Source organism: Strongylocentrotus purpuratus, unplaced genomic scaffold (assembly GCF_000002235.5).
Source record: "Strongylocentrotus purpuratus isolate Spur 01 unplaced genomic scaffold, Spur_5.0 spur5_scaffold_16, whole genome shotgun sequence".
Lineage (NCBI taxonomy): Eukaryota > Metazoa > Echinodermata > Echinoidea > Camarodonta > Strongylocentrotidae > Strongylocentrotus > Strongylocentrotus purpuratus.
In genome coordinates, this window is record NW_022145601.1 from 26755667 (window position 1) to 26781288 (window position 25622).

Genomic DNA, 25622 nt, shown 5'->3' on the forward strand with positions numbered 1-25622 from the left:
AAAGTGCTAGAGAATGTGATTTGTGTACATTTTTGTTACCAGGGCGATAGCTAGGGCGTAAATACTTGCAACGCGCAGCGCATACATGAAGCGCGTCATTATGCTTCCAGTTTAGTGGCCCGTATTGGCGCTAAACGCTTTAACTACGCCCTGCCACGCCCTGTAATGCGCATAAGCCAATGACTTGTGACGATACTGTCATTCAAATTATCAATGTCAATGTAATGACGTCATCAGAGTTTCACATAACTGACCAATCATGGAGCATGAACCTTGCTTTCTTTCGAAAAAAATTGTTTGCTTACCAATAAAAAAAACATTTCGTTCCACCTTTACATGAAATTTAATGATAAAATTGTTTGTTTTTTTAGTATAAAAGGGGATGAAACTGAACGAAAAAGCAATGCTTATTTATCATTTAAAAAACTAAAATAAAGAAAATATTCCTTAACTGACCAATCACGAAAAGCCTACTATTCATGACGAGCGTTAAAGCAATCTTTTTAACCAATCAGAAGTGATACCTTTCTCAGGTGGAGGGAGGGGGAGGGCCGAAATAGATTTGCCCGAATTAGATTGATTTTGGATTATAGGAAATGGAAGTAATTTTGCCGCCAGGCTAACACCTACAAACTATGCGTGACCTGATCCTATCGTCGGAGTCATCTTCATATGAGGAGTTAATTATTTTACAGATTGTGCTCCGGCATAATGCTTATCCATTTTCTTCCCCCACCACCTGCCTGCTCTCACCTTTACGGCTTCTTTTTGCATTGCTGATCGTCAACGAAACGGAGTTAAGTCTTTTGTCAGCTCTGTTTGTTGCTACGACAGGCAGCCTGTGAAAACAAATTTGTTTAATCAAATTATTGAAATGCAAGCATTCTTTAAACAAACAGAACTTTGTTATTCCTGGCTCATTTTCCTGATTGAGGTGTCATATGAAAGGCCAGAAAATGAAATTTCTAGAAATGTGATTTTCTCTTTGAAATTCAGATACCGCCCGCAAAATGACTATTTGGTTTCCTCTATTCAAAGTATTTTTAATCACTCCATGCGTGAAATATGCATCATATGAGTTGCATCAAATAAAAGACATGATAAAACATTTATAAATCTCGGTTTCGTTTTTTCTGGGACGCACTGTATAGGATGAGTTAACCATTGCAAGGATACATGCAGAGGAAGTTTATTTTTGCCTCCTTTGTTTTGTAAAGAAACTTCAATGAAAGTCGCATTATTATTTGAATGAGACGGTTGAGTTAATTATTCAATCGGATTTTCGTGAGTGATGAAGCGAGTAAAGATGCTACATGGTTTGGCTTTCATTGTACTGCAATGTGATTCCTTTGTTAATCATTGATCTGCTCCTTGGACTATCGATCAGACCGATCGATAATGTTTGCTTATTTTCAAGGGGTATGCAATTGTCACTGAACACAAGAAAAATTTCTGAAGAAAGAAAAAGGCGAGTTCGCCTTAAGTTCTACACGACGTGACAGAATAAAACTGCATGGTCCGGTAAGTTTTTATCTCTTTGTGCTTTAAACTAAACAACTTTCAACTAACATACAGTAACATTTGTTTGGTGACGATTTACTGTGTTTATCATATTTAGGGCCAATCTTGAAAATTAAGTTGATACGCGGGTACAAGATTGAGTTCAGTCAGCAACTACATGACTTTTTATGTTATTTTCTGCATGAATCTATTTTGAAATCAATCAATTTACCAGTAACTGTGTATAGATGAAAGTAATTAATACTGCAGCTTGATTACTTTCTGGTGAAATGGTCATTTCCATTCAAGTTAATTTTATCATGTATATGAGAATGCTATTGTTACTCAAATGTCGAGATTGGCTCTACGATCTGTAAGCAAGGATCATTATTTTCGAACCAAGGGGAGTTGAACCTATATCTTCTGCTATCCAGGCAGCTAATAGTACCACCAGGCCATTGTAGGTGATACAGTAGGAATAAAACATCCCAATCCTCATAATTCAGACTCACTTATTCATCCAGGATCCCTAGTTGATCACAATTAATAAAATAAGATAAGTGAATCACATTACCAATCCATCATTTTCGGTATTTTTTTTCTATGAAAAGACTTATTTCACAACCATTCAACTTTTGCCAGCCACTTTTTACATTTTCAGTATTGGAGCCAGGATTCTCGGGCAAGAGGGCATAAGTCGAAAAATCTCAAAAAGGGGGGAAAAGGAAGAAAAAAAGTTCATCACATTTTAAGTGGTGGGGCCTACCTATGGGGTTTATGATAACCGACGGGACAAAAAACAAAACAAAACCGGTGACACATTTTCTTATACTTCATGTTTACCTATAAGCAATGACTGATTGGATTTGACGGAGGTGGGGAGCTTTTGATCCTCGGGATTCGCCACCGTTTTAAAACGCCCTTTTCGAATGGTCACAAACGTGATCCACCAAATTTGACTTAGGCCTATATATATATATATATATATATATGTATATATATATATATATATATATATGTATATATATATAATATATTTGCTTTCAACATCCCACTTATGAAGTAATAAAGAAAAAGCAGAACTTGCCCTCCGAGAAAAAATACTAAAAAAGAGGGCTTAAAATATCATCGGAGACCTCTTTCCCATGAGTTCACACACGCGACCGCATTATTTTGACATGTTCATTTCCGTCTGAAGGTGAATGAGGTACGGCTTATATAAGACTCCCTCTGTTGAGGACAGCATCAAGAAATGGGAAACATCTACCAGCAAAAAACGTTTAAAATCAACAACTTTTCGTAGTTGTTGATATACACAAGAGAATTAGAATGACCTTAGAATGAGCTGAAGTACAGTCTTAAATAAGTTTAAAACTGAGTGATAACGTCAGGAAAATGACTAGAAAACTTATTTGTAGTTGAATTGATCATTATTTTAAAAGCAGGTAGGCATTTTACCGACAATACCCCATATTTACAGGTAGCGATGTCGGTTAAATATCTTACCTTTTAATCTATTAATTCATTTCTTTGTGTCGCTCATTGATATGCTCTTTTTCGAGTTAGTGCTGTAATCCAACTGGAAGCATTATGGTCGTCACCTCATCAAACACAAAGCCTCATTCACATTTTGTATGAGTGTATTTGTGAGAGAGAGAGAGAGAGAGAGAGAGAGAGAGAAAAGGAAGAAGAAGAAAAGAATTGAATTGAAGAGATGACAATGATAATGAGGTAAAGGGTATGTGTATGAGTGAGAGAGAGAGGGGAGAGAGAGAGAGAGAGAGAGAGAGAGGGAGGGAGAGGGGGAGAAAATAGGATGAGACAGAGATAAACAGACTTTGCAGAAAATTTGGCATTTTGGATATTAATCATTTTCATTTTTTACTAATTCTACATGATAAAAAGATTATACTAATTATCTGATAAATGGCGCAATCGCATTAAACTAACCTTTGGCTTTTAAAAAATATTAATATCTTGTGGCGAAATTTCAAATTTTACGATAAGGTTCAACTGGGAAGCTCGATCAAAAAAAAAAGAATTTCACATATGAGCTTTCCGTTGTAAACAGAGTATAATTTAATCAATACCAACAAATAATAGCCTACAAAAATAATTACCCAAAGCTTACCTACGTAGACAGCTAATTTGATTGTCGAGGAAGGTCAAATCGATATCAATCCGAGATGACACAATGCAAGTAGGGAAAACAGACCACTAAAAGGTGTTCATAAGCTCACTGTGTCATTTTCAAACAAGTTCCTTTCCCCGCAGCTACAATTCATGGATATTTAATGATCTTCGCATACTGGTGTACCCAGAAAGGGGTAATGGATGGAGCCCCCTCCCCCCCCCCCCCCTCCCTCCTCCCTCTTATGAAGATCCCAGACTAGTTAGTTCGATACAACTTGCAATGGATGGACATGTCCATCACACGAAGCTGCCAAGATTCAAATATGTTTGGAAAGAAGAGACCGAAATAAACCATTTTGTGACTGATTATATGTTGAATATAACCTAAAGGCAGAGTTTCGGTCACCGTCTAAACCCATGGATTCAAGTTATCCTTTGTCCCCACTCATTTGATCTGGTTTTACAATTATTTTCCTCTCAGCAAAGGGCCTATAGTATTAATAGTATTGACGTCATTACGTGGGTTAGCAACAAAACAGGTAAATGAAAATGTGAGCTGTATTGAAATGGGATCTATGTAAAGTCATCTTAGAGAGTCAGAGCGAGTGATCTTGTTTAGATTGAGCATACGTACTCATTTGTTAATATGAAACCTTCAAACAGAAAATAGAAACGGTCAGCTGCTCATAATATAATGTCATGGTAACCTTTTGTTCAATGACCATTTCATGATATAATTGCAACGTTGATAAATACAAATATATATACGTATGTGTTTGTATATGTGTGTGGGTAGGCTATTCGACTGAGAGTTGAGTACCTCATCATCATTATTTGTGAAATATACCTGATGGAAAGTCATGTAATTTGAAATGACAAGTTTCATGTGTAGAATTTTTTTCTTCTCTGATAAATAAAAAAATAAAAAAATAAATATATATCATATGTGTGTGTGTGTGTGTGTGTGTGTATATGTGTGTGGGTGAGGGGTGTGTGTGTGTGTGTGTGTGTGTGTGTGTAGCCTATTCGACTAAGAGATGAGTACCTCATCATCATTTTTTGGCATAAATAAAAGTCATGTAATTTAAAATAATGTCGCTTTTTTTTTCTTCTCCAATTTCATGTATAGAAAACTATGTTTATGTTTTTGTTCTTCTCTGAGGCTTAACATGATCCTGATATACATGCCGATATACTAGTGCATATACTAGTCTTGATGTGATAGGTCATTGTTCGTAATGTAGCTAAATTCGATGCATACTTCTTTGTGAAGTTCCTCCATTATAATTATTTCTTTCACATCTTACTTTTTTTTTCTTCATAAGATAGTCAGAATGCAAATTACATAGGACAAAACATAATTGCTTGTTCTATCTAGCAACAAAAAACGTATGCATTCTGCATTCTAATTGTTCAGTTAAATGAATAATTCGTAACAAGCCACCTCACAATTTACGTATGCATTACATTTGGTTATATTACGAACTGGCCCCAGTAAAAATGTACCATTTTACCGAATACCCCTTGGAATGCATACTAAAGCTTAATTTTAAGCAACTGAACTGTTGACTGCGGATTGACCATGCAAACTCGGTTGAGTTTTCATTTAATGAAAACTGTCAAAAAGATTAAAAGAGAAATTCATGTAAAATACATTTAAATTAGACCTAGCTAGATTAACTCATACATCTTCATATCAAGTTTTAGTCAAATAATCTGAGAAGACAACTCTTTTAAGACATTTAAAACATGAATAAAGAATGATCTAAACCCTTGACATAGGTCTACAAATTAAATGAACACGTATCTAATCATTCATATTTTTGGTTGATTTCTAAATTTTTGTTAAACAGGTTGTAACTATTTGTTTGAATTAGGATTTGAGCCATGATCTTAAAACTTGGTATTAGTATGCATTACAATCATGAGACAAACTGAGTAGATTTGGGGTTAAGCAAGTCAAAGATCAGCAAGTCAATACACATGAAATTAGCTTTTTGATTTCTTATCACCATACCAATAATTATAATTTAAGCTATTTTAGCTGGAAACTTAAAACGTGCTACTAGTAATCAGGTTGTGGGATTGTCGAGTAAAACGTCAAAAAGATCTATTGACATGTAATTTTAGGATTTTGTTTTCATCGTGATATTTCAAGAACAGCAGAACAGGACTGTGGAACCATGCAAGAAAACATTCAAGAGATTTTGTTTCATGTCATCATTGTTAACTATAGAATGCCAATGCAAAATTCAACCCCTGATCTTATCTAAATTTAGGTGGAGGCATATTGGAGACGCAGGGGTACATGTTTTATTTTGATGTTATTTCTTGCTCTTAAAACCAGTTAGTGGATGATACCAACATGATAGCTTAAAAAGAGAAGGGGGGGTAACAGTCTTTATCATTATCGAAATGTATTTACAACTATTTTTCTGATGACATTACGTAACAATCGAAAGCGTTCAAAACCATATATACCAAATGATAAAATGCCTATTTTTCTCGTCGAACTAACATCATCCGTGCAGACGATGAAGCGACAATACCTACGTTCTTATTTCCTTTCGTTAAGTGGAATTAACAAGACTTCTGAAGTAGCAAAACAAAGAAAATACGATCGGTTATAAAAATCGAAGACACTTAGGAAGAGTTAAGTTCCTTGGAGTAGAAAATTATTCAACTAAAGTTTACATGGACCATAGGTTATCGATTGAAAGCGTGTATGAAATAGTCTTACTTCAGAGTCAAATATTTGAAATATATTGGAAAGCAGTGTTTAAATACATCGAGACTGCTGTCGGTACATGAAACAACAACAAACAAACAAAACATGATTTAAAATGAAAGTGCAGACAATAAATAACTATATATACTATTGAAACTAACATCCATACTTATATTGGCAGAAATGGGTGAAAAAAGAGTCCAACTGTGCCTCTCATATAATCCTGAATAAAAAGGATACGTTTTATATGTAAAGCTCATAAGCCTATTATTTGAATTTAGAGCAGACTACCTTAGCGTTCGAGCTTTCATCGTTCGTAAGATAATCAATGGATGCAACAGAGAAGAAGATATGACCTGACATGAGTGAGATGTGCATATCACTGCCTGATTGGTTGGTCTTTACGTTTATCATCTTAAGGTTTGCTACAATACTCGATGTGGTATACAACAGAGGTAAGTAGGCGTTCATGAGATTGTATAGTTACCATCAAGGTAATACCTAAATCCCTGGTAAAACCTTTGTTTGAATAAGTGGAGGCTAGATTGCTCAGCAACTGTGGTAGAGCTGTGGTTTCGTAACTGGGAGGACCCGGGTTCGAATCCAAGTGGATACGTGCCATCGTGAGGTTTGCCACAATATCCGGTGTGGTATACAACAGAGGTACGTAGGTGTTCATGATATTTTATATAATTACCATGAAGATAATACCATTGTTTGAATAAGTGAAGGCTACATGGCTCAGCCACTTTGGTGGAGCTGTGGTTTTGTAACTGGGAGGACCCCGGTTCGAATCCAAGTTGATACGTGCCTTGTGGTAAGATATCAGTCCTCAATACCAACACCCTCGGAGAGCACTTCATCACAGGTAAATTGTTGTTTACGTTTACCAGTACCATCGTGAAGTTTGCTACAATATCCGGTTTGGTTTACAACAGATGAAGGTGTTTATAGGTTGCCATCGACGTAATACCCTCCCATTTTACCAATTTATTGAGTGATATTCGCATTAGAGCATGCTAACTCCGTTAACAACTATGTTTAATGTATGAGAAATAAAAAAAAAATAAAAAAAACATCAACCGCTGTCTGAAGGTTGTGACAGATGCCCGAATATGGATGGTAGTTCACAAATGCAGGGAGGTGCTGCTGCCTCCTGCCTCTTCCCCATCACAGCCAGCAAAGTATTGGGTTGAAGACGACGCAAATCAACAATACATGTATTGATGGTTTTAGCAGCTGCATGTATATGAATAGTTATCTTTCCACTTCGAAAAAGTGAACAAGATAAGTAGCATTCGTGAATTGAAAAATCGTATTATTCTTTAATTAACCAAGGACCATAATACTAAATCACATTTCATTCATAAACACAGTACTCTGAGATAAACGTGACGCCATTGTTAGAGTAATGAGTTTGTAAGTCAGAAACTAATTACGCAAATGGAATGCATTATAATGTTATAGTAAAACTCAATATCATAAGGAGACAGAACTACAAAAGGGGAGACATGAGAGGGGAGGAGAGTGAAGTAGAGAGGAGGGAAAGGGCAGTCATAGCATGGTCATTAAGAAAAAGGGAAGAGTGGTCATACATGTAACTGACATAACTTCAATTCCCTTTTTTTAGGTGGGAGGGTAATTTGGCATCAAAGTACTTTATATAACAATGCCATAACAATTATTATCATTAATATCATTTTTAATATTATTATGACTATCGTGATTATCATTATTATTATTATTATTATCATTATTATTATTATTATTATTATTATTATTATTATTATTATTATTATTATTATTATTATTATTATTATTATTATTATTATTATCATTATTACTAGTACTACTACTAAGTACTAGTATTATTATCTTCATTATCATCATCATTGTAGTAGAAGTAGTATCGTTGATATCATCATTAACATTATCATTATCAATACTATTTAAAGCTACCTCAATGCTTTATACATTTACATGAAAAAAAGAAATAGTTTATGATTTTATTTCAGTTACTATTTTAACTGGTGTCAGTATACTCGCATTTGCCTTATATCAAATTCCCGACGCCGTTAAATTAAGTGAATGAGGCTTTTCAGACGATGTAATATGCGTTACAATTCAATGCTGGTTCGATTTTTGGTGACCCCTTGGTTGTCATAGAAACCGTGTAGTAAATAGGCAACGTTCTAAGAATGATATGTTTGCTATCAATCTCAATCTGACATTTAGGAAGGACTATTCCTGCTTTTTAAGAAAAAAAAAGAATCAATGCCACTGATTGTAAACTTAAGGATCCATTTTAACATAAACACACACTTTCCATGTATTCTGCTCTATTTCACATATCTTTAAAGCTATGGTAGAATTTAAGAAAGAGTCGGGTACATAACGGACTAGGGGTTTGGTGATTGAAAGCAGAATAGTAGATAGATGTAGTTTTAACTTATAACTGAATGTCTGAGATGAGGGAAAAACAACAAAACAAAAACCTCTCTCTCTCTCTCACCTCTCTCTCTCTCTCTCTCTCTCTATCACTCACTCCCCTCCCCACTCTCTCTCTCTCTGTCATTGTACACTGTATGTTCTCCTTCCCTCTCTGTTTGTCCCTCGATTCGGCAGAAGTACACAAATCCTTTTACACTGACACCACTTACGAGAAAACAACAACAAACAAACACGTAACCAATAATAATGAAACAAAGACACTTTACAATCCAATAAAGATGCTTTTATGTATGCAAGGTCAGATGGAAGAATAGAGGCCAGGTGTTTGTTCCATTATAAGTACATCTTGAAAGGGAGGAAGATTGATATGGTTCAGTTTACATCACAAGCACCAAGGCTTCCAGTGCGAACAATACAATCGATCTGACCGATTTTATGGGTAGTCTAAATTCCAAAATTGCAACAAAAATTTCACTCCACTGTATATCCCATGGCATGCTTAGCAGGTACAGGTGTCGAGAATGTTTATATTTTATTGATAAAATCGCTATCTACACTAATAATATGAGGGATATTTAAAATGAACACGATAGATCGTAAATAATAAGGATAGGTGAATGTGTCAGTAATGCCAGATTAAACAAATAATGCGAAATTATTATATAATTATGAAAAGGAACACGGTTATGAATATTTGTTTATGCATAGGACTATGTATGTGATATTATTGTGTAGTATTGTGTGTAGTGGTTGTTATATTTACCCTATGCTATAGAATTTCTCGTCCATTTTAACAAATTTTGTTCATTAAAATTCCTCATTGTGCTATCGAATTTCGTCCTGTGAATCCGGAAACGTTAATTTCGTCATTTGTCAATCAAATTGGTCAATGGTTAATCAATCTCAACATTTATCCTTTCTCAGCATTATTGTTAATTTTTGGCAGTTCAATTAATGGCTAATGGAGTAAGGGAAAATAATACTATTCCGAAATTTGATTTTAAAGCTTTTGATTCTACACTTAAATTTGTACAATATGCTGACGACATCTTGTGTATTTCATGTCTGCAGACTTACACTATACAACGAAATTGAGTTTGGAAAATGAATTGACAAAAAATACAGAAACTCCTGGATAACTGGAGATGCAGAAACCTTACATTATTTGAAGAATTACTAATATTAAATTCCTTGCCATTATAAAGTTAAATAGTTCAATTAACGATAGTATATACGATTCCACTAAGGTTTCTGAAGAAACTGAATAATTTAGTATTCAACTTTTAAAAAAATTCTAAAATAGAAAGGGTAAAAAGGTGCATCCTTGCACGAGATAATAGTTGAGTGCGATTACATTGACATTGAAAAACAGATGTTAAGTTTCGTTTATAACGGCTTGGTAGATTATTGGATGACAGTAAAGGCTTATGGGAAGATGTGTGCAATTATGAGTATGATTTTCTCGGTGTAATAAATCTTCTATTTAACTTTAACGATGACCATCAATCATCAGACGTCCAGAAAATTCAACTTTTTGATTTCTTCTAAGAAATATTACAAGCCTTGAATTATGTGAAAGGTTATACTTGTAGTGAAATTTCCATGTACAAGATAAATATTTTCATAAGCAAAATATCACAAAAATATTATTTTGACTAACAAGTCTGTTTTACGCAGGTTGCTTTAAATGTGGAATAATTTATCTAAAAGACCTCTTTTTCAAAGGGCTTTTTGTCTGTTAACAATCACGAACCCGCCTCCACGAACCCGCCTCCAAAGCACGAACCCGCCTCCACGAACCCGCCCCCACTGCTTCGGAATAGATCCACGCCCTTACTTCTTCATATTCATGAGTATTCTAACCTCAATTTGACGCCAATTCAGTTTGGAAAGAGTGACTATATCAAATATTCTTCTGATATTTTGGCGGACAAAAGAAAAGGAAAAACCGCACGCACGTTTGAGCGACGACACTGTGTCTGCAGTCTCCGAACGTACATGCATCTTATAATATTTCCTCGCACAGAGAGGAAGGGTTGCTTCAGGCCTCATCAAGGTTACAGTAAATTCATGATCTCTCCACGGTACAAGCTTCTTCGTTCGTTACTCGTCGCTTCATTTGCAGCTATTTACCTCTTTGATCAAGATTTGAATACACGCGAGTTACCATATAGCTATGATTCCTATGAATCATCATATTCATCTGCTAAGAACGATGCTTGTCTTGTATAAGACACAGCCGCTTGGGAGATGTGAGTTTTTAGTCCCTTCAACTGTCATAGCGGAGCGTGCATATGATATGGTAAGCGTCTATCTACTTTCTTTACTTGCTGCTGTAAGAATAAATACTGGCAAAGTGTATGAAATATAAATGTGTAAGTAATTCATTTACAGAGTACAACATTCTTGAAAAGGTAAAACGTTAGCGTTGTTAAAGTGTGTAGCTATATATAGGCCCTGCTCCCTGGAATTGATTTATCGGCACAATTAACATTGAGCACATTCGGGCTGTCCCTCCCATCATTAAATATGTGGTACACATTATAATTATTGTTGTATATTGTCGTGTGATACATCAGGTTAAATTTCGAAAGACCTACATACTTCTATCTCATCCCAGAGTGATGTGTGAATTATATCTCCATTCTCAGTGATTGCTTTTGTGTACCCCCGTTCCCTTCGCTATTGAGCAGCTTGTTAATTGCTTTGCTGAAAGAGACGAGTGGTTAATGAAGGATGTCTCCTTAATATTGTGATCGTGTACTTTGTTTATACATGATGATGGTGATGATGATAATGATGATGAAGGTCATGGCTTTTTGTATATGTACCATGTGAGTCAAACAAAAGTTGGCACTCAGAAACTTGTCATTTATTGTAAAAGTCAGCTATGAACGAAAGGTTATCAAACATGATTTGAAAGAGTGTTACATCTCGAATCGTTTGGTATCATTTTTGTGTGGTATGTCTTCACGCTTGGATGAATAGGAGGCATTGTTTGCAAGAGTGCAAAAATCGACTTGCGCAAAAGTATTAAAGTGAGAGAATGAATTGAATGTATCAAATGAGATGCATTGCATATGCTTTTTTTCAGAAGCAAAGTCACACACACACACACACACACACGCATTCTCACATCAGGGCCTTTGTGGGGCACCTGATTGTGGGGTATTTCTGTGCGTTCCAGATATACCTTGTGGTCCCCTACTAGTGGGGTATGTACAACCTGGCGATAACAACCCGGCGGTGTGCTTACGATGTTACCATAAAAAAGTGTGCAAGTTTTAGCACACGCTCACAAAAAGTCATTTATGGGGTACCACTTCTAATGCCCCGCAGGGCATAGGACACCGAATATACAGTCATTTGAAAGACTTTACTCTGTGGGGTCCTGAAAAAATACCCCACAAAGTAAAAATGCCTCACAAGGGGTATGTGAAGCGCACATAAAACCCCACAAGAACGCTGAGGTGAGAGCGCACACTCACACGTACGCGCACACACAGACACACTTCTGCGCACTCACACACTTAGATAAATGAAAAATACACGCAGCCAAGTCATCTTACGTAATGGACATTTCTGTAAAATCGCAATTCATTCATGATGCAAAAATTAAAGTTTGGTGCAATAACATCACAATGAATTGTTTTCCCAAAGGAATCAGTCAGTCTGCTTTTAAATGTGCTATGTGTGTGGGTGCGTGTGTGTGTATGTGTATATGTGACTGACCGAGTGTGTGTTCTGATATGTGTGGCATGATTAATTTTGTTAGGGATGTTTAATATTTGGATCTGCAAAGACCGAATTAATACCCAATTCAAACATATAGGCATAACTTTGGCGCAAGTCGACTTTTGCACTCTCTTAAACAATGTCTCCTGTTCATCTAATCGTGACCACATACCACACAAAAATGATACCAAATGATTTGGGATAAATAACTCTTTCATAAGATGTATATTAGTTTACTGTTCATATATGATTTTTTAAATAATTAGCAATTTTCTAGGTGTATACTTTTTTGGACTCACACTAGCGCCAGTTAGCCTCTGCCAGGCGCTTTTGGCGCTTACTCTCCTATGGCTCACGAAATCAACGTTCTTTGTCAGCGTTTCAAATTAAGATTAGAGTCCATTAGTCTTTGTAAGCATTATTAATTGTAAGATGATGTCGTAGCTGGAAACAGGAAAGTCTTGATGGCTGACATGACAGTTGACATAGATTCAGCGCTCCTGATAGATTGCGGAAGGCTATTCCACAGCTTAATTAGACTGGGTTAGCTCCAGAGAAGGATATAAGTCTCTGTCACCCCAAACCGACTGTGTGACTGAGGGTTTTTATCAGGAATCTTGGTCGGCTGATCTTATATTACGCCCTGGTCCATGCTTCAGTAGGAACTCTGAGATGTAGGATAGAGTTTTAGTAAAGGATAAGTCCACTCCAAAAAAAATTGCTTTAAAAAGATAAAGGAAAGAAGAGAAACAGAGGGGAAAATTTGAGTAAAATCGGATAACTAATAAGGAAGAACCCCATGCATTTGCCCAGGATTTGTTGCGTGCATGACATTTCACAAAATCTGTTATGAAATTTGATGAATTATTACTATTTTCTGAATATTGTATGTTCATAATCATTGATATTTATATTAATAGTTTATCTAAAAGAATCATGATTTAACTGAAAAAAACTAAGTTAGTGCATCCACAGAAAAACATATACTATCAATATAAATTGGATGCTGGTGTGAGGAAATCAGTTTTTTAGGGGGTAAATTAGCAATGTATATCATCAATATAAAGTTTAAAAATTAGTGGATAGTGAGGCAATTACGTCACAGACTCATGAATGAGTGGCCAATTTGTCTTAGGATTTTCAAAGTTTTTCATGTCATTAAAAATTCATAACTTTCTTATTAGTTATCCGATTTTGCTCAAGCTCTTTTTTTTTGGTTTGTCGGTTCATTCTGCTTTTATTAAAAGTAAGTTTTTTTTAGAGTGTGCTTGCCCTTTAAGTGTTTTTAACACTAGAACTCCAAATTTAAGATGATCCTCTTATTGATAGGAAGCATGCAGTGAAGATCTCGTATAAATGGATTGATGTGAACTCTCTTCCTTTGTAAAAACAAGAGCCTTCAAGTCATATTTTGCAGTCGCTGCATTTTGTGAATTTGAAATGCACATGTTCAGTCGAGTCGATCATGGTATTTACCACGAATGGAATGAAAAAGTTAATCAATATATTGGGATAGTTACTATGCAGTAATGTTCCTCGTTTCTCCACTTACGGTGTTCTTACCAAAGTAATAGATGAAGACGGTAAAAATAAGTGATACCAAAAATACAACTAACTTTGGTACGGTTTGATTGATTTTATTTCTTAAATGCAATACATTTTATACATAAGCTGACAACTAGCATGATTTTTTTTTTCTTGTATCATTATATTCCGATAATGCATTATCAAGGATCAAGGTATGAACGAGTGTTTGAGACCGTATATTATATCAAGTTTTGTTTTATTTTCATTTCGGGATTCGATTAATAATCTTACCTGATAAAGCATAGAAATAAATGGCATAGGAATTGTGTTTTCGTAAATTGTGATCCATTGCGCCAACTATTCTAAACACGATTTCGGAGACTTAAACATTAATAATGTAGCTGCTGCGTTCCTGCTATGTAATTATTTGTAAACTTGTAGGGGGCTAGGCTAGAAAGTACTCTGGCATCAATCCTTATCAATCCCAAAGTCTGGAATTATCGAGTACATCCATTTTCTTTCTTTTCCCATGAGGATAGATAGTGCTAGCAGATAACAGTTCCCTCTTCGGGAAACTACTCATCATTGATTATACCAAGGGCTTAACAGATTTTCTTTGTTCCGAAGTTCAGTCATCTTCGTTTTTCTTAAATTTATTATGCGAGGGAGCGTAGTGACCGAGCGATTAGATTTTCGATAATTTCCGAGGCTGCAAAGCGACCCAGATTTAGACAATTTCGCATTGTCAACCATTCTTATTCAATTTAAAAGAGGGCATATTAATGTTCCTCTTTTCTCACATTTATTTCTCTCTTATTTTATATCATGCTCTTTTTCTCACCCCTGTTCCTCTCTCTCTCGTTTTGTCGTGTCTTCTCTTTATTGTTACCGAGTCACATCTGAAGTCACATTGCAACATGTATGCATAGTCCTATATACACATTTCTCTGTGCAGCGCATGTGCTTTTCATCAAGATTGAAGCAATTTCTTATCAATTTTATTTGAAACTTCACAGTATAAACAAATCCTTGTGTTCATCAACATCATCTGTTTCTTTCACTATCCTATTTAATGACCAAAACTCAAATTAATCTTTGAAGGTTGCTCTTGACCTCTAGCAAAACTCTTATGATCGATATGGATATTGATTTTTAATATGAACTGCGTACATATTATGACGAGCTTAATTTCAAAAGGCGCTAAATTCACTTTATTGAAGATAAATATATGTATCTGACATATGGGAATCAACAGCACTATATTGCGCTTCAAATGTAATTTTTCAAAAGGTAGAAATTTCGATTGCAAATTTTCGTTTCATTCCACAGGGATTAAATCCAAGTGGGTTCACATTTCGATTATGAATCTATTCGTTTAAATCACGTTTCCTTAATAAGCTGATTCTTTTTTTTAGAGATGGTCCAGTTATCAGTTTAGATGGTCAGTGCAAAATTTCAATAACTTTAACATGTCTACATAATTTTTCTCAATGAACAATTTTGGATTTGGCTCCTTTTTGGATAAAAGATCCGAAAGCAATGTTTTCAGAGGAAATTTATTTTTAAAAGCAATTAAGAAAAAAATTGTTGTGCTTACAAGTCACAGTATTCGTGTATTTTGCTTTGAATTTGAATCGTTAAATTTTTTAAAAGTGCATAGGAGACGGCCGACAGGAGTTTCATTCCAGAATCCACAAAAAAATTAAATTATAAAAACTTATGTAAGAAATAAAGAAAATTAATTGCTAGATCTGTGTAATTATCAAAATAATGTATGGAAAAACGCCTACCAAATATTCAAATAATTATGATGTAATAACTGCTAAGAGAAGTTGGCAAAATTAAAAATCCTTCAATTTTAACATTGAATTGAATGTTATGTTTAGATCCGATTTCCTTTCTTAATCATTAGGTAATTTTAAGACATTCCACATGATTTTATTATTGTTTCAATTAATACTTTTGCATAAATTATTTTGATCTTTCAGATGACGAGCATTGTGAGCAAGGAATGGGAAGCCATCTAATTACTAATGCACGATGTAATTCAACATCATCATCATCATCATCGTCATCATCATCATCAATCAAGATTATTAATAGCTTATGGAATCAAACTAGGTTGAGCAGCGACTACGTACGTGCCTTACACAATAATGAAAGGACATTAGACGGCTGTTACAGGAAACCTTAATTTTACGATGATGGAGCAGCAAGGAAGATTTAATACGACTCTGGATAACAGCACAAATCTCAAGATTGATAATAGAGCAGCGGGTCTCTCACTTGCTGTTCTAGTTGCCATGGGAATCGTTGGTAACATTGTATTCCTCTTTTCGGTAGGGTCAGCCATGCGAACAGAACGACATCGGTGGAATCGACTTGTACATGATCTTATCTTCGTGTATGGATGTCTAGAAGTGATCTTCTTTTTCATACCTTGTATTCTTTCAACCTATGCCTATCTTACTTCATGGAGAGTTGACATGAACCAGTCGGTATGCGACTTTTTTGGATGGGTAGTTTTTGTCGTGAAATTTGGATCATTATGGATGATAACGATTCTAGCAATTGAGAGATATCTCGTTATATGCAGGCAAGGAGGACTATCCAATCGATTTGCATGGACAATGAGAACCATTACGTGTGGTGGAATTGTAATTGTGATAATTTATGCGGCAGTTCCTTTAATAGTGAAGGATGGCATGGTATCGTCAAGAGCTGTTCCAAGCACCATTTGTCATTTTGATTTGACTCCGGCAACAATGAGCTCTCAAGCATTTGTGATCACAACTATCGTGCTAACCTATATCATGTTCCAGATAACACTTTTCTGTCACGTGTCTATTCTCTGCTACCCATCACGTGATGTACGAGGGAAGAAGGCGCCAATCCAAGATGACGTCACACAGCATCATCGTATGAACCACTCCTTGGCATATATATTTTTCCCACTCACGATATGGGTGTGGCTTTGTACCATCCCATTATGGGTAAGAATACCTTCTATCAATCGAGAAGATTTTAGTCCGTTAATGTTTGCTTCTGTGTCGTAGGCCGATATTGTAATGAGATGAATTGTGGTTTTATCTCTCCAGTACGTATGCCGCCGATTTACTTATAAATTAATGTTAATCTGGACCCTGCATTGCATTCTCACATGAAAATCCAATTAATTTGCCAAGTAATTTCTAAAAATCAGAATTTAAAAGGGGCCAATTTCTATATGATTTTGATAATTCACTCACATGATGTGCTTTATGTTAGTTTCATCGCGTCGGAGGTGTATCAAAATAAAAACATGGATAAAAGAAAGATTACATATTGATATTCGATTGCAAAATATTCTATTATGAACTACTTGATGAATCAGATGAGCTTTAATGTTTTTTGTTTTGATGCACCAAACATTTTACTACGTTATGTTATCATGGAAATATCTCTAATATCAAATAGCATGTCACATCCTGGGGGGGGGGGGTACTTCCTTAAATTTTAATGACATTTTAGAGTATTTTGCATAGGCTTTACAGCTTTTGACCATTGGAGACTATAATTAATAACTGTATATGCGATTTTAGTATCCTTCTGCTAATAAATTAAGCTTGGTAACAAAAGGCATACAATGCCTTTTGTTACCAAGCTTAATTTATTATTCGTATTCGCTCTTGCATCTTTGTTTGTCAGCAATATTGGACTAAAATAATTTTGACATTTCATTTTGTTTATTACAGGTACAAATAATTTAATACCACATTTGAACAAACTTAACTTGGTAGATTTCTAGATTTTGTTTGTGTTATTCGCAACATTTTCTTCTCTTTATATGTTTTTAAAAATTTAGATAACTCTGATAATGACGCAAACTGGATTTGAAGTCAGCCCTGTATTAGAGTTTGGTATAGTACGTACATTGACGGTATGTTCAGCCTTAAGTCCATATATTCTCCTATCATCCAGTGTGTACTACCGATCGGCATTGTGTCATTTCATCTGCTGTAGAGATATACCGAGAAACAAAAGACACATATATGGACAAAGCAGTGAGTATATAGAAATCCCTCATTTCCTTCTTCTGCTGCCGTTATGTTTAAAAGAGATATTCAAACTACCCCGACTCTTTTCTGTCACTGTCTTAATATTTCTAGATAACTCTAAAGAAGCTTCATTTTACATGACACTGTAACGTCTCTTTGTGTTCCTTGAAATGTCAGATTATCTTAATTTCAAATTGACTATTTATCTCCGCCATTGATTTGACGGAACTTCGCATGTCTGACATTGGAGAGCTAGTACACTTCGATATTTTATCACGTAAAATTTGCTAGGTGCTTGATTAGCTTTTGCTATTTCCGACGTTCTCTAATAATACCTCCTTGCTCCAAAAAGCGATTATATCTGAGCTGGTTGTAATTAGCTACGAAGCTCCATGAATATCAAAAGAGCATTCTCACGTGGCTTCAGGGTGTGCAATGCGTGATCAGATTTATCCTTTCAATCGCATTGTTTGGAGGCAGAGGGGAGGGGGCGGCGGAAATGTTGAACATCCATCTAATTAGTTCGTTGAGAGAGAAAGAATTACAAACAACCAGTATAATATTTCTATAAAATGAAACGGTAAATTCGAACCCAAAGGAAATACATGAATACAAACAAGGCGAATTTAACAAATTGTATTGTTACGGGGAAATCTGCAATAATGTTAGATATGTGAATTGCATTCATATCCTAGTCGTCGCAAAAAAAATTGCACTAACTTTTAATGCATGAGACCCGTCATTCGCTATCTACGACCGGTACTGAATTTAGTTTTATATTTCAACTTGTATTATTATTTCATCTGAAAAAATAGGTGGTTAACATGAGTATTTGCCTTGTGCCGTTGCGTTTTCTTTAGAGCAAAAAATTCGACCTTGCCAGGACTCGAACCTGGAATCCTCTGATTCGTAGTCAGATGCCTTATCCATTGGGCCACAGGGCCAATATAATTTCATATAGGGCGTCAAGAGATCTCGTAACTTTACCTCACCTCAGTCTGTTAATCTATTCTTACTTCATTGATGCGATTATAACTGAAGAATATAATTGCATATGCGCTTCACCATGAAAATATTATTTTAAGAACATAATCAAGTCTCTCCATGAGGAACACATAAAATACGGTTCTATAAAATAATAATAGTAACAGTAATATACAGTATACTTGCGGTTGCACTATGTGAGAAGAGGGAGGATTGGGGAGTCCTGGAAAAGACTGCCTGTTGGTAATCTTGAATAATAAAAATAATGATAATCTACCAGGGTATTCGTTTTGTAGTACATTTTCATAATTCATTTTTTAAATTAATGAATGAATCAATTTATTTACTAACTTATTCAATTGATCGATTTTGATGTACAGGTATAACAAAATAACATCCACAGTCCAGTGGGAATGTATAAGTATCAAGAGCACCGTGGAGAGTTGTCTCAAATGACTTACCAGTCATGCGTGCAAGTACAAATATAGGACTCTCATTTTATTCAGAGCATGATTTTTGCTAATATCGTGACACTTGATTTGCTATGAAAACAGCCTATTTTTTCAAAATTTGTGAGAAATGACTGTAGCTTTAGAAGAAAAAAAAGTCTCCCGTGCTATTAAACAGAACCTTGAAAATCTCAAGTACATGTGAGAATATGTTGAGGAATGTTGATTTATAAACCAATTATTTTCTCTTTTTACAGATAACATGCCCAGTGTGATAAGATGTGAAGATTGTCAAGCCCGTATCAACCGATTGGAAGAAAATGGACAAAGGTAATGATCCCTAATCCCACTGGCTCTATTATCACTTCAAAGATTTATCGAATGACTGTAGCCCGCCAGAAGTAGTGGTTAGAATATCGTGAAATAATAGCTGTAGCACAACTTTAACATAGTATACCATGCACGGCAATGTGACACTATCCACTTCTGAATGATATACATATACAAAGATAATAGAAAATAGATACACTGCATGTTTGCAACGTATTCTTGTCTAAATGTAGGGATATAATATTAAGCAATCTTTCTTTTTAAGCCATGCTAAATGTATCATGTTGTTTACCGAGTATTAATACCGATGCCCCTCCCATGATGGATGTACCCCTCAATGACTGGTCTGACGCTTCACCAGTGATATACATAAGGGCTAGGATTTGACTTGGAGATGCGAAGGTCGAGGATTCGAATCCCGACACGGCACTAATATCCTTTGGCAAGATATTAACCTGCACTTTCTACTCTCCACCCAGGTGTTAAATGGGTACCCGGTACTGCCGGTAGGATGCGACCGTCATTGTTGGTCAAACAGTTTTTGAGCGTCACGTAACGCCTGGCTGGAATGCTCCCCAGGGAGTGGAGTTTGTTAACACATTGTGTGCTGGCAAGCACTGAATCCATGACCGAGGTAATAGTATATTTATAAAGCGCTTAGAGACATTTGTATTAAGCGCTATATAAAAATTATTATTATTATTATTTTTTTAAATAAATAATTATTAATTTATTATTTGTTGTGTTCTCTTAACCCGCAGAGTAAATACCCTGACGGTTCGTGTGGACCCAAGAGATACAATGATGAGAGAGCCAGTCAATCAAAACGAACAAGACATAAAAAGCACATCACAGCCACACGCCACTAATGAGGAAATGACATCCAACGGGCGTTTAGATTGGATAAATGTTGAGGTTGAAGACGACGCCCATCAGATATCTGCGTTGGATGACGGCCCTGCTTCAACCTCTACTCGGGGAATGCTGCCAGATGATTCGAGGATTTATTTATTATCTGCAGGAGAGAATGGTGAACTGGTGTGTCGTGGATCATTCGATGGCGGATCATACAGAGATGATAATGAATGTTCATCGCTGAGGAGTGATCATAGCACCAACTCAAGTCAGGGTATGACCATGTATTATTCATCAGAGGGAATTTAAAATTCACACACAGTTGGTTGGAAACACAATTTAAAGGATAGTTAGTGAACGTTTGAGATGAAGCAGACACAGTGATTTGTATCTAGTAGAAACGATACAGTGTGAATGACTACCATTGCGAAAGTGGAGACTCTATTTTTTCCAACCGACTGTTACTTGACTTTCTGCTTACTATCTAGTCAACATGATATGACAAAGCAATGTACCCTAAGATATTCGGATATAATATCCCCCGAAAATTTGGCTTAAAATGAATTTCTTTGAGGTGTGGTCTCTGTACTGTCGAACATTTCCAATACATGAATGAACAACATACGTATATATACAGTTATCAACAAATTTGTTCATACCCCTCAAAAATTAGAGGCTTTTTGTGTTTTTCGTAACTCAAAAATGAAAGGTGGACTGGTTGAATTAGGGTTTTATTTAATACTTTTAGATGTAATCTTTCATTATGTCACATTTGTCAAGAAACATAAATCGGGACAGATCAGTTGTTAACATACTTTAAAAATTCCAAAACCTTATACTAAAGGGTATGACTGATTTGCTACACACACGCACACACACAAACATACACATTATGTTACGATAAATCAATGTAGAAAAGGGTACTAAGGAATCTTGCAAAATATTTTTTTTTTCTCTTCCTAGTAACGCCATGTGCTTTACTGATATTGTCAAATATAATCATTTCTGTAAGATTTCTTTTCGTTACACACAAAAAAAAGGATCAGGCTTGATCTCAACTATAATACCACTTCTTAAGAAAAAGAAAATCTTCACCCACGTTTTATCAAACCGTCGATGGTATGCTGTAGGGGCTAGGAGTCATTTGATCTTGCTTCATGAAACCATCGTAGCCTTCAGAAAACTTCCCTTATGTTAATATGTTGATTTTGTTTTGTATATTATCTTGTAACATAGGTTCTTCACTAAGGAATGGATATCCCGAAGAAGAATACGAACCGCCAGACGATGATCAAGCAGGGGGATACCTTATCACACTTCCAGTCAATATGCCAGGTCAAGGGTCAAATGAGACTGTCGAAAGAATCTTCTACATCCAGGAACCCCTCCAGAGAGTTGTGGGATCCCCTGGAGCAGAGAAAGATGGCGATGTTCAAGTTGATGGTATCAACGACACCACCGGTAAGTTAGAGGATGCGTCATCCGACATGGCATCACCGAGTTCCGATACGGCTCATATATCAATACCCAACTTGGCTGGATTGGTAACAGAGGAGGAGGATAGTGGAAGTGACTTAGATCTGGAGGACGAGGAACTCAGTAGAGTTGAAGCTGAAATCAGAGGGAAGATTATGGGACGCTCAAATCTAGGAAAGATAAGGCGAAGTAGTGCACCCCAAGTCAAAACGTGGAGCTCTGATCAAGATACTTCATCTCTAGTACAAGAAGGAATAAGAGAGCAAGATATCAGGATACATGGTCCATCTGTGTCCGATCCACACCTTGTGACGTTAGCTTTCCAGCAGGCTATGCTAGCACATTCGCAGCAGTATATGACCGATAATAACAATGAAAGTGATGAAGAGAATGGAATGATCCATAAGAAATCACTTGGTCGGCTAATACCAGTGATCAATATCACTCCAGCTCAGGGTTTAGACGACATGGATGAGGTCCAACCAATATTTTCTCAAGTAAGGAGTAACCGACTGGATTATCGCTTTCTGGCTCCAATAGCCGAGGAAGTTGGCTTTGTCAGTAATACGAGTTCAACACGCAAGCAGAATTTGTCGTCGATATTGAATGCAAAGCATGAAAAGGTTCACCGCATGCCAAAGACAACCTCTCATATCCAGATCATGTCGAATTGGAAACTACAAAAAGACGTTAGACGGTCATCTTCACCAATTCTGGTGATACAAAGACAAGATGCAACAGAGCAGTTGCGGGAAGACGATACAAATGCCTCAAAGGAAACTGATTCTGATGAAAAGCGAAAATGTCCTCCTGCTTTAGAAGATGGATCCGTGGATAGTGGCTGCGATCCGGTCACCAAAGATTTCGTTGCCACAGAAAAAGAAGAGTCAAGTAAGAATATGTCCCCTCGGACATTAGAAAAGATAGGCAATGTAATCGAGGGCTCAGTTGGAGGAAAGGAGAGGGCCACAGATCCTCTTCTAGAAACGCCAGAATGGATCAATGTTGAACAAGCCATGCAAGGACAAATCAACCAGGGATTTGTGGCCAGAGAAGATATAGTAGATACATCATCGAACCCTAATGGACTGGACAACAACAAATCATCACCAGCTGCAATTGATAGACATGAATATACTTCCTACATAGACAGTGTTGAGGTAGGTTCTGTTCATAAAGACGCAGAAATAAATTCCATAGAGAAAGTCAACACTGAAATAGAAAATATGATCAACAAATCTGAAGAAGGTATTGATTCCTCACATCCCAATATCAGTTCTAAAAGTGAAGAAGATGAGAGTAGACCGCCCGAATCGATGGAGACTTCGGAAGATGGTGATCGTGATGTAAGATCTTTCAAGAAAGGACCGCCCCTAAATAGACAAGAAGGGTTCAAAGATGGTTTGAATGATGTGTACTCACCTACAGTCTTTGGACAATCCACAGATAATACCTTAATCCAGTCGAAAGCCACTACTTCCGAAGTAAGCGATGACATCACCATGTTGCAATATTCTACATTGGACAGTGACAATGGTGCAATGAAAGCCCAAAACCTGGGAAATGAAGGCGTAGCTACAGGTATCGCAGAGAGTAGTATAGACGTAGATCCAATGCGGACATATTTGACAGAAAATGAAAAGGGTGCGCACAAAAGTAGAGCAACTGAAGAGCTTTTGACATCACTTTCAAAGGGGAAGAGACTCTCAAAATCTGCACTGTCTGGGGCAAACTCTTACCCACTATCAAGCATGCGCGGTTTCTCCATCGACGGTAATCTCTATGTACTGTACCCGAACAAGTGGAAAGGAAATAAGTCTATTAAAGCGACCAGAGACATAAGCGAAGGTTTAAGAAGATCTGAAAATGAATCAAATATGTTTTCATTAAGCAAGAAGGGCGAGTCCATGGTTGAAGGCGTGGCTTCTAACAGGAGTGCTTCTTTTCCGAGTCATAGAAAGGTTGAATTCATGAACATTGAGACTAAGAGAGAGCAACCTCGTGTACAAATTGCTATGTTATAGATACGATACTAAGGACTTGTGTTAAAAGCAAAATTAATCAAAAATGAAAAGGCCAAGTCTACTCCAAAAATGACTTACTTATAGTAGAAGCAGCAAAATCAGACAAACCAATCAAAACAAGTTTAAGCGAAATCAGATAACCAATAAGAATTTTTTATTGATATGAAAGACTTTGAAAATCACAAGACAAATTGGCAAATCACGCATGAGTCTGTGACTTCATTGCCTCACTATTCACTTATTGTTTTCTTTATATTGATAATTTAAATTTCCTATTCTCCCCTAAGAATCTTATTTCCTCACACCAGCTTGGCCTTTAAAGGCCAAGTCTCTACTCCAAAAAGAACCTACTTTCAATAGAAGCAGACAAATCAGACAAACCAATCCACAAAAAAATAGAGTAAAATCGGATAACTAACGAGGAAGTTATGAATCTATTTTAAAGTATGAACAAATATGGAACAATGGAAATCAATGCTAAAATTACCAATTCGGTTATCAGTGTGTGACGCCATTGCCTCACTATTCATCAATTGCTTTATATATTTTTATCCAATTTATCCATTAATTTCCCTTTTTTTATCCCCCAAAACTTGATTTCCCCATGCCTTTGCCCAGGTTATATGGTTTGTATCATATTGCGTGCATGACATTTCACAAAATCTGTTATGAACTTTGAAGAATTGATGCTATTTTCTGAATATTGTATATTCATAATAATTGATTCTTACATAATCAGTTTATCAAAATTCAAATTTGTAATGATTTAACTGAAAAAAAATTAGTCTATAATAGTGCATCCACACGAAAACATATTACTATCAATATAACTTGGATGCTGGTGTGAGGAAATAAGATTCTTAGGGGGAGAATGGGAAATTTAAATTATCAAAATAAAGAAACCAATAAGTGAATAGTGAGGTAATGACGTCACAGACTCATTAGTGAGTTGCCAATTTGTCTTGTGATTCTCAAAAGCTTTCATGTCAATAAATATTCATAACTTTCTAATTGGTTATCTGATTTTGCTCAAAGGTTTTTTGATTTTTTTTCCCGATTTTCTGCTTCTATTATAAGTAAGTTATTTTTGGAGTGGACTTGCCCTTTAAGAGTATGCATTTACAGTGTATAAAAAGAAAACACTAATATCTTGTTCAAGAGTGGGCTAAGGTAAGTTATAAGCCCCCGTATAAGCCTAATCAGCTACAGCATCGCTTCCTAATCCGAAATAAATTGCATACCTTGCGAAGTTTTTATTTCCAATCTCAGCTTTCTCCAAGTCGTCATCAAGCACAGGGAAATTGTAATCATGGAATTTAAAAATGAGACCATTTGGATTTCGATTGAGGAAATATTTTTTAATGAACAGAAGAGTAAGAGGACGAAGAAGAAG

At 36.0% G+C, this 25622-nt stretch overlaps 1 protein-coding gene and 1 non-coding gene across 2 annotated transcripts; one reads left to right on the forward strand and one right to left on the reverse strand.

Moving 5' to 3' along the window:
* The first annotated feature begins 1424 nt into the window (after window positions 1–1424).
* On the forward strand, window positions 1425–24791 carry LOC105437320. The gene is made up of 6 exons (XM_011663800.2): window positions 1425–1521; window positions 16063–17067; window positions 17919–18117; window positions 19802–19874; window positions 20636–21003; window positions 21966–24791. The coding sequence occupies exons 2-6, from the start codon at window positions 16276–16278 to the stop codon at window positions 24227–24229; spliced, it is 3696 nt and encodes a 1231-aa protein (XP_011662102.2). The 5' UTR covers window positions 1425–1521; window positions 16063–16275; the 3' UTR covers window positions 24230–24791.
* TRNAR-ACG lies at window positions 18983–19055 on the reverse strand. Its single transcript has one exon. It is a non-coding gene; the product is annotated as a tRNA-Arg (tRNA).
* Window positions 24792–25622: the final 831 nt, after the last annotated feature.

What these genes read in the sequence shown, in the direction of transcription:
- LOC105437320 (XM_011663800.2), top strand. Translation starts at nt 16,276, where the DNA reads ATGATGGAGCAGCAAGGAAGATTTAATACGACTCTGGATAACAGCACA. An exon ending in ACACATATATGGACAAAGCA is followed by an intron (nt 18,118 to 19,801) that starts GTGAGTATATAG and finishes CTCTTTTTACAG; the next exon opens with ATAACATGCCCAGTGTGATA. An exon ending in TAGCACCAACTCAAGTCAGG is followed by an intron (nt 21,004 to 21,965) that starts GTATGACCATGT and finishes CTTGTAACATAG; the next exon opens with GTTCTTCACTAAGGAATGGA.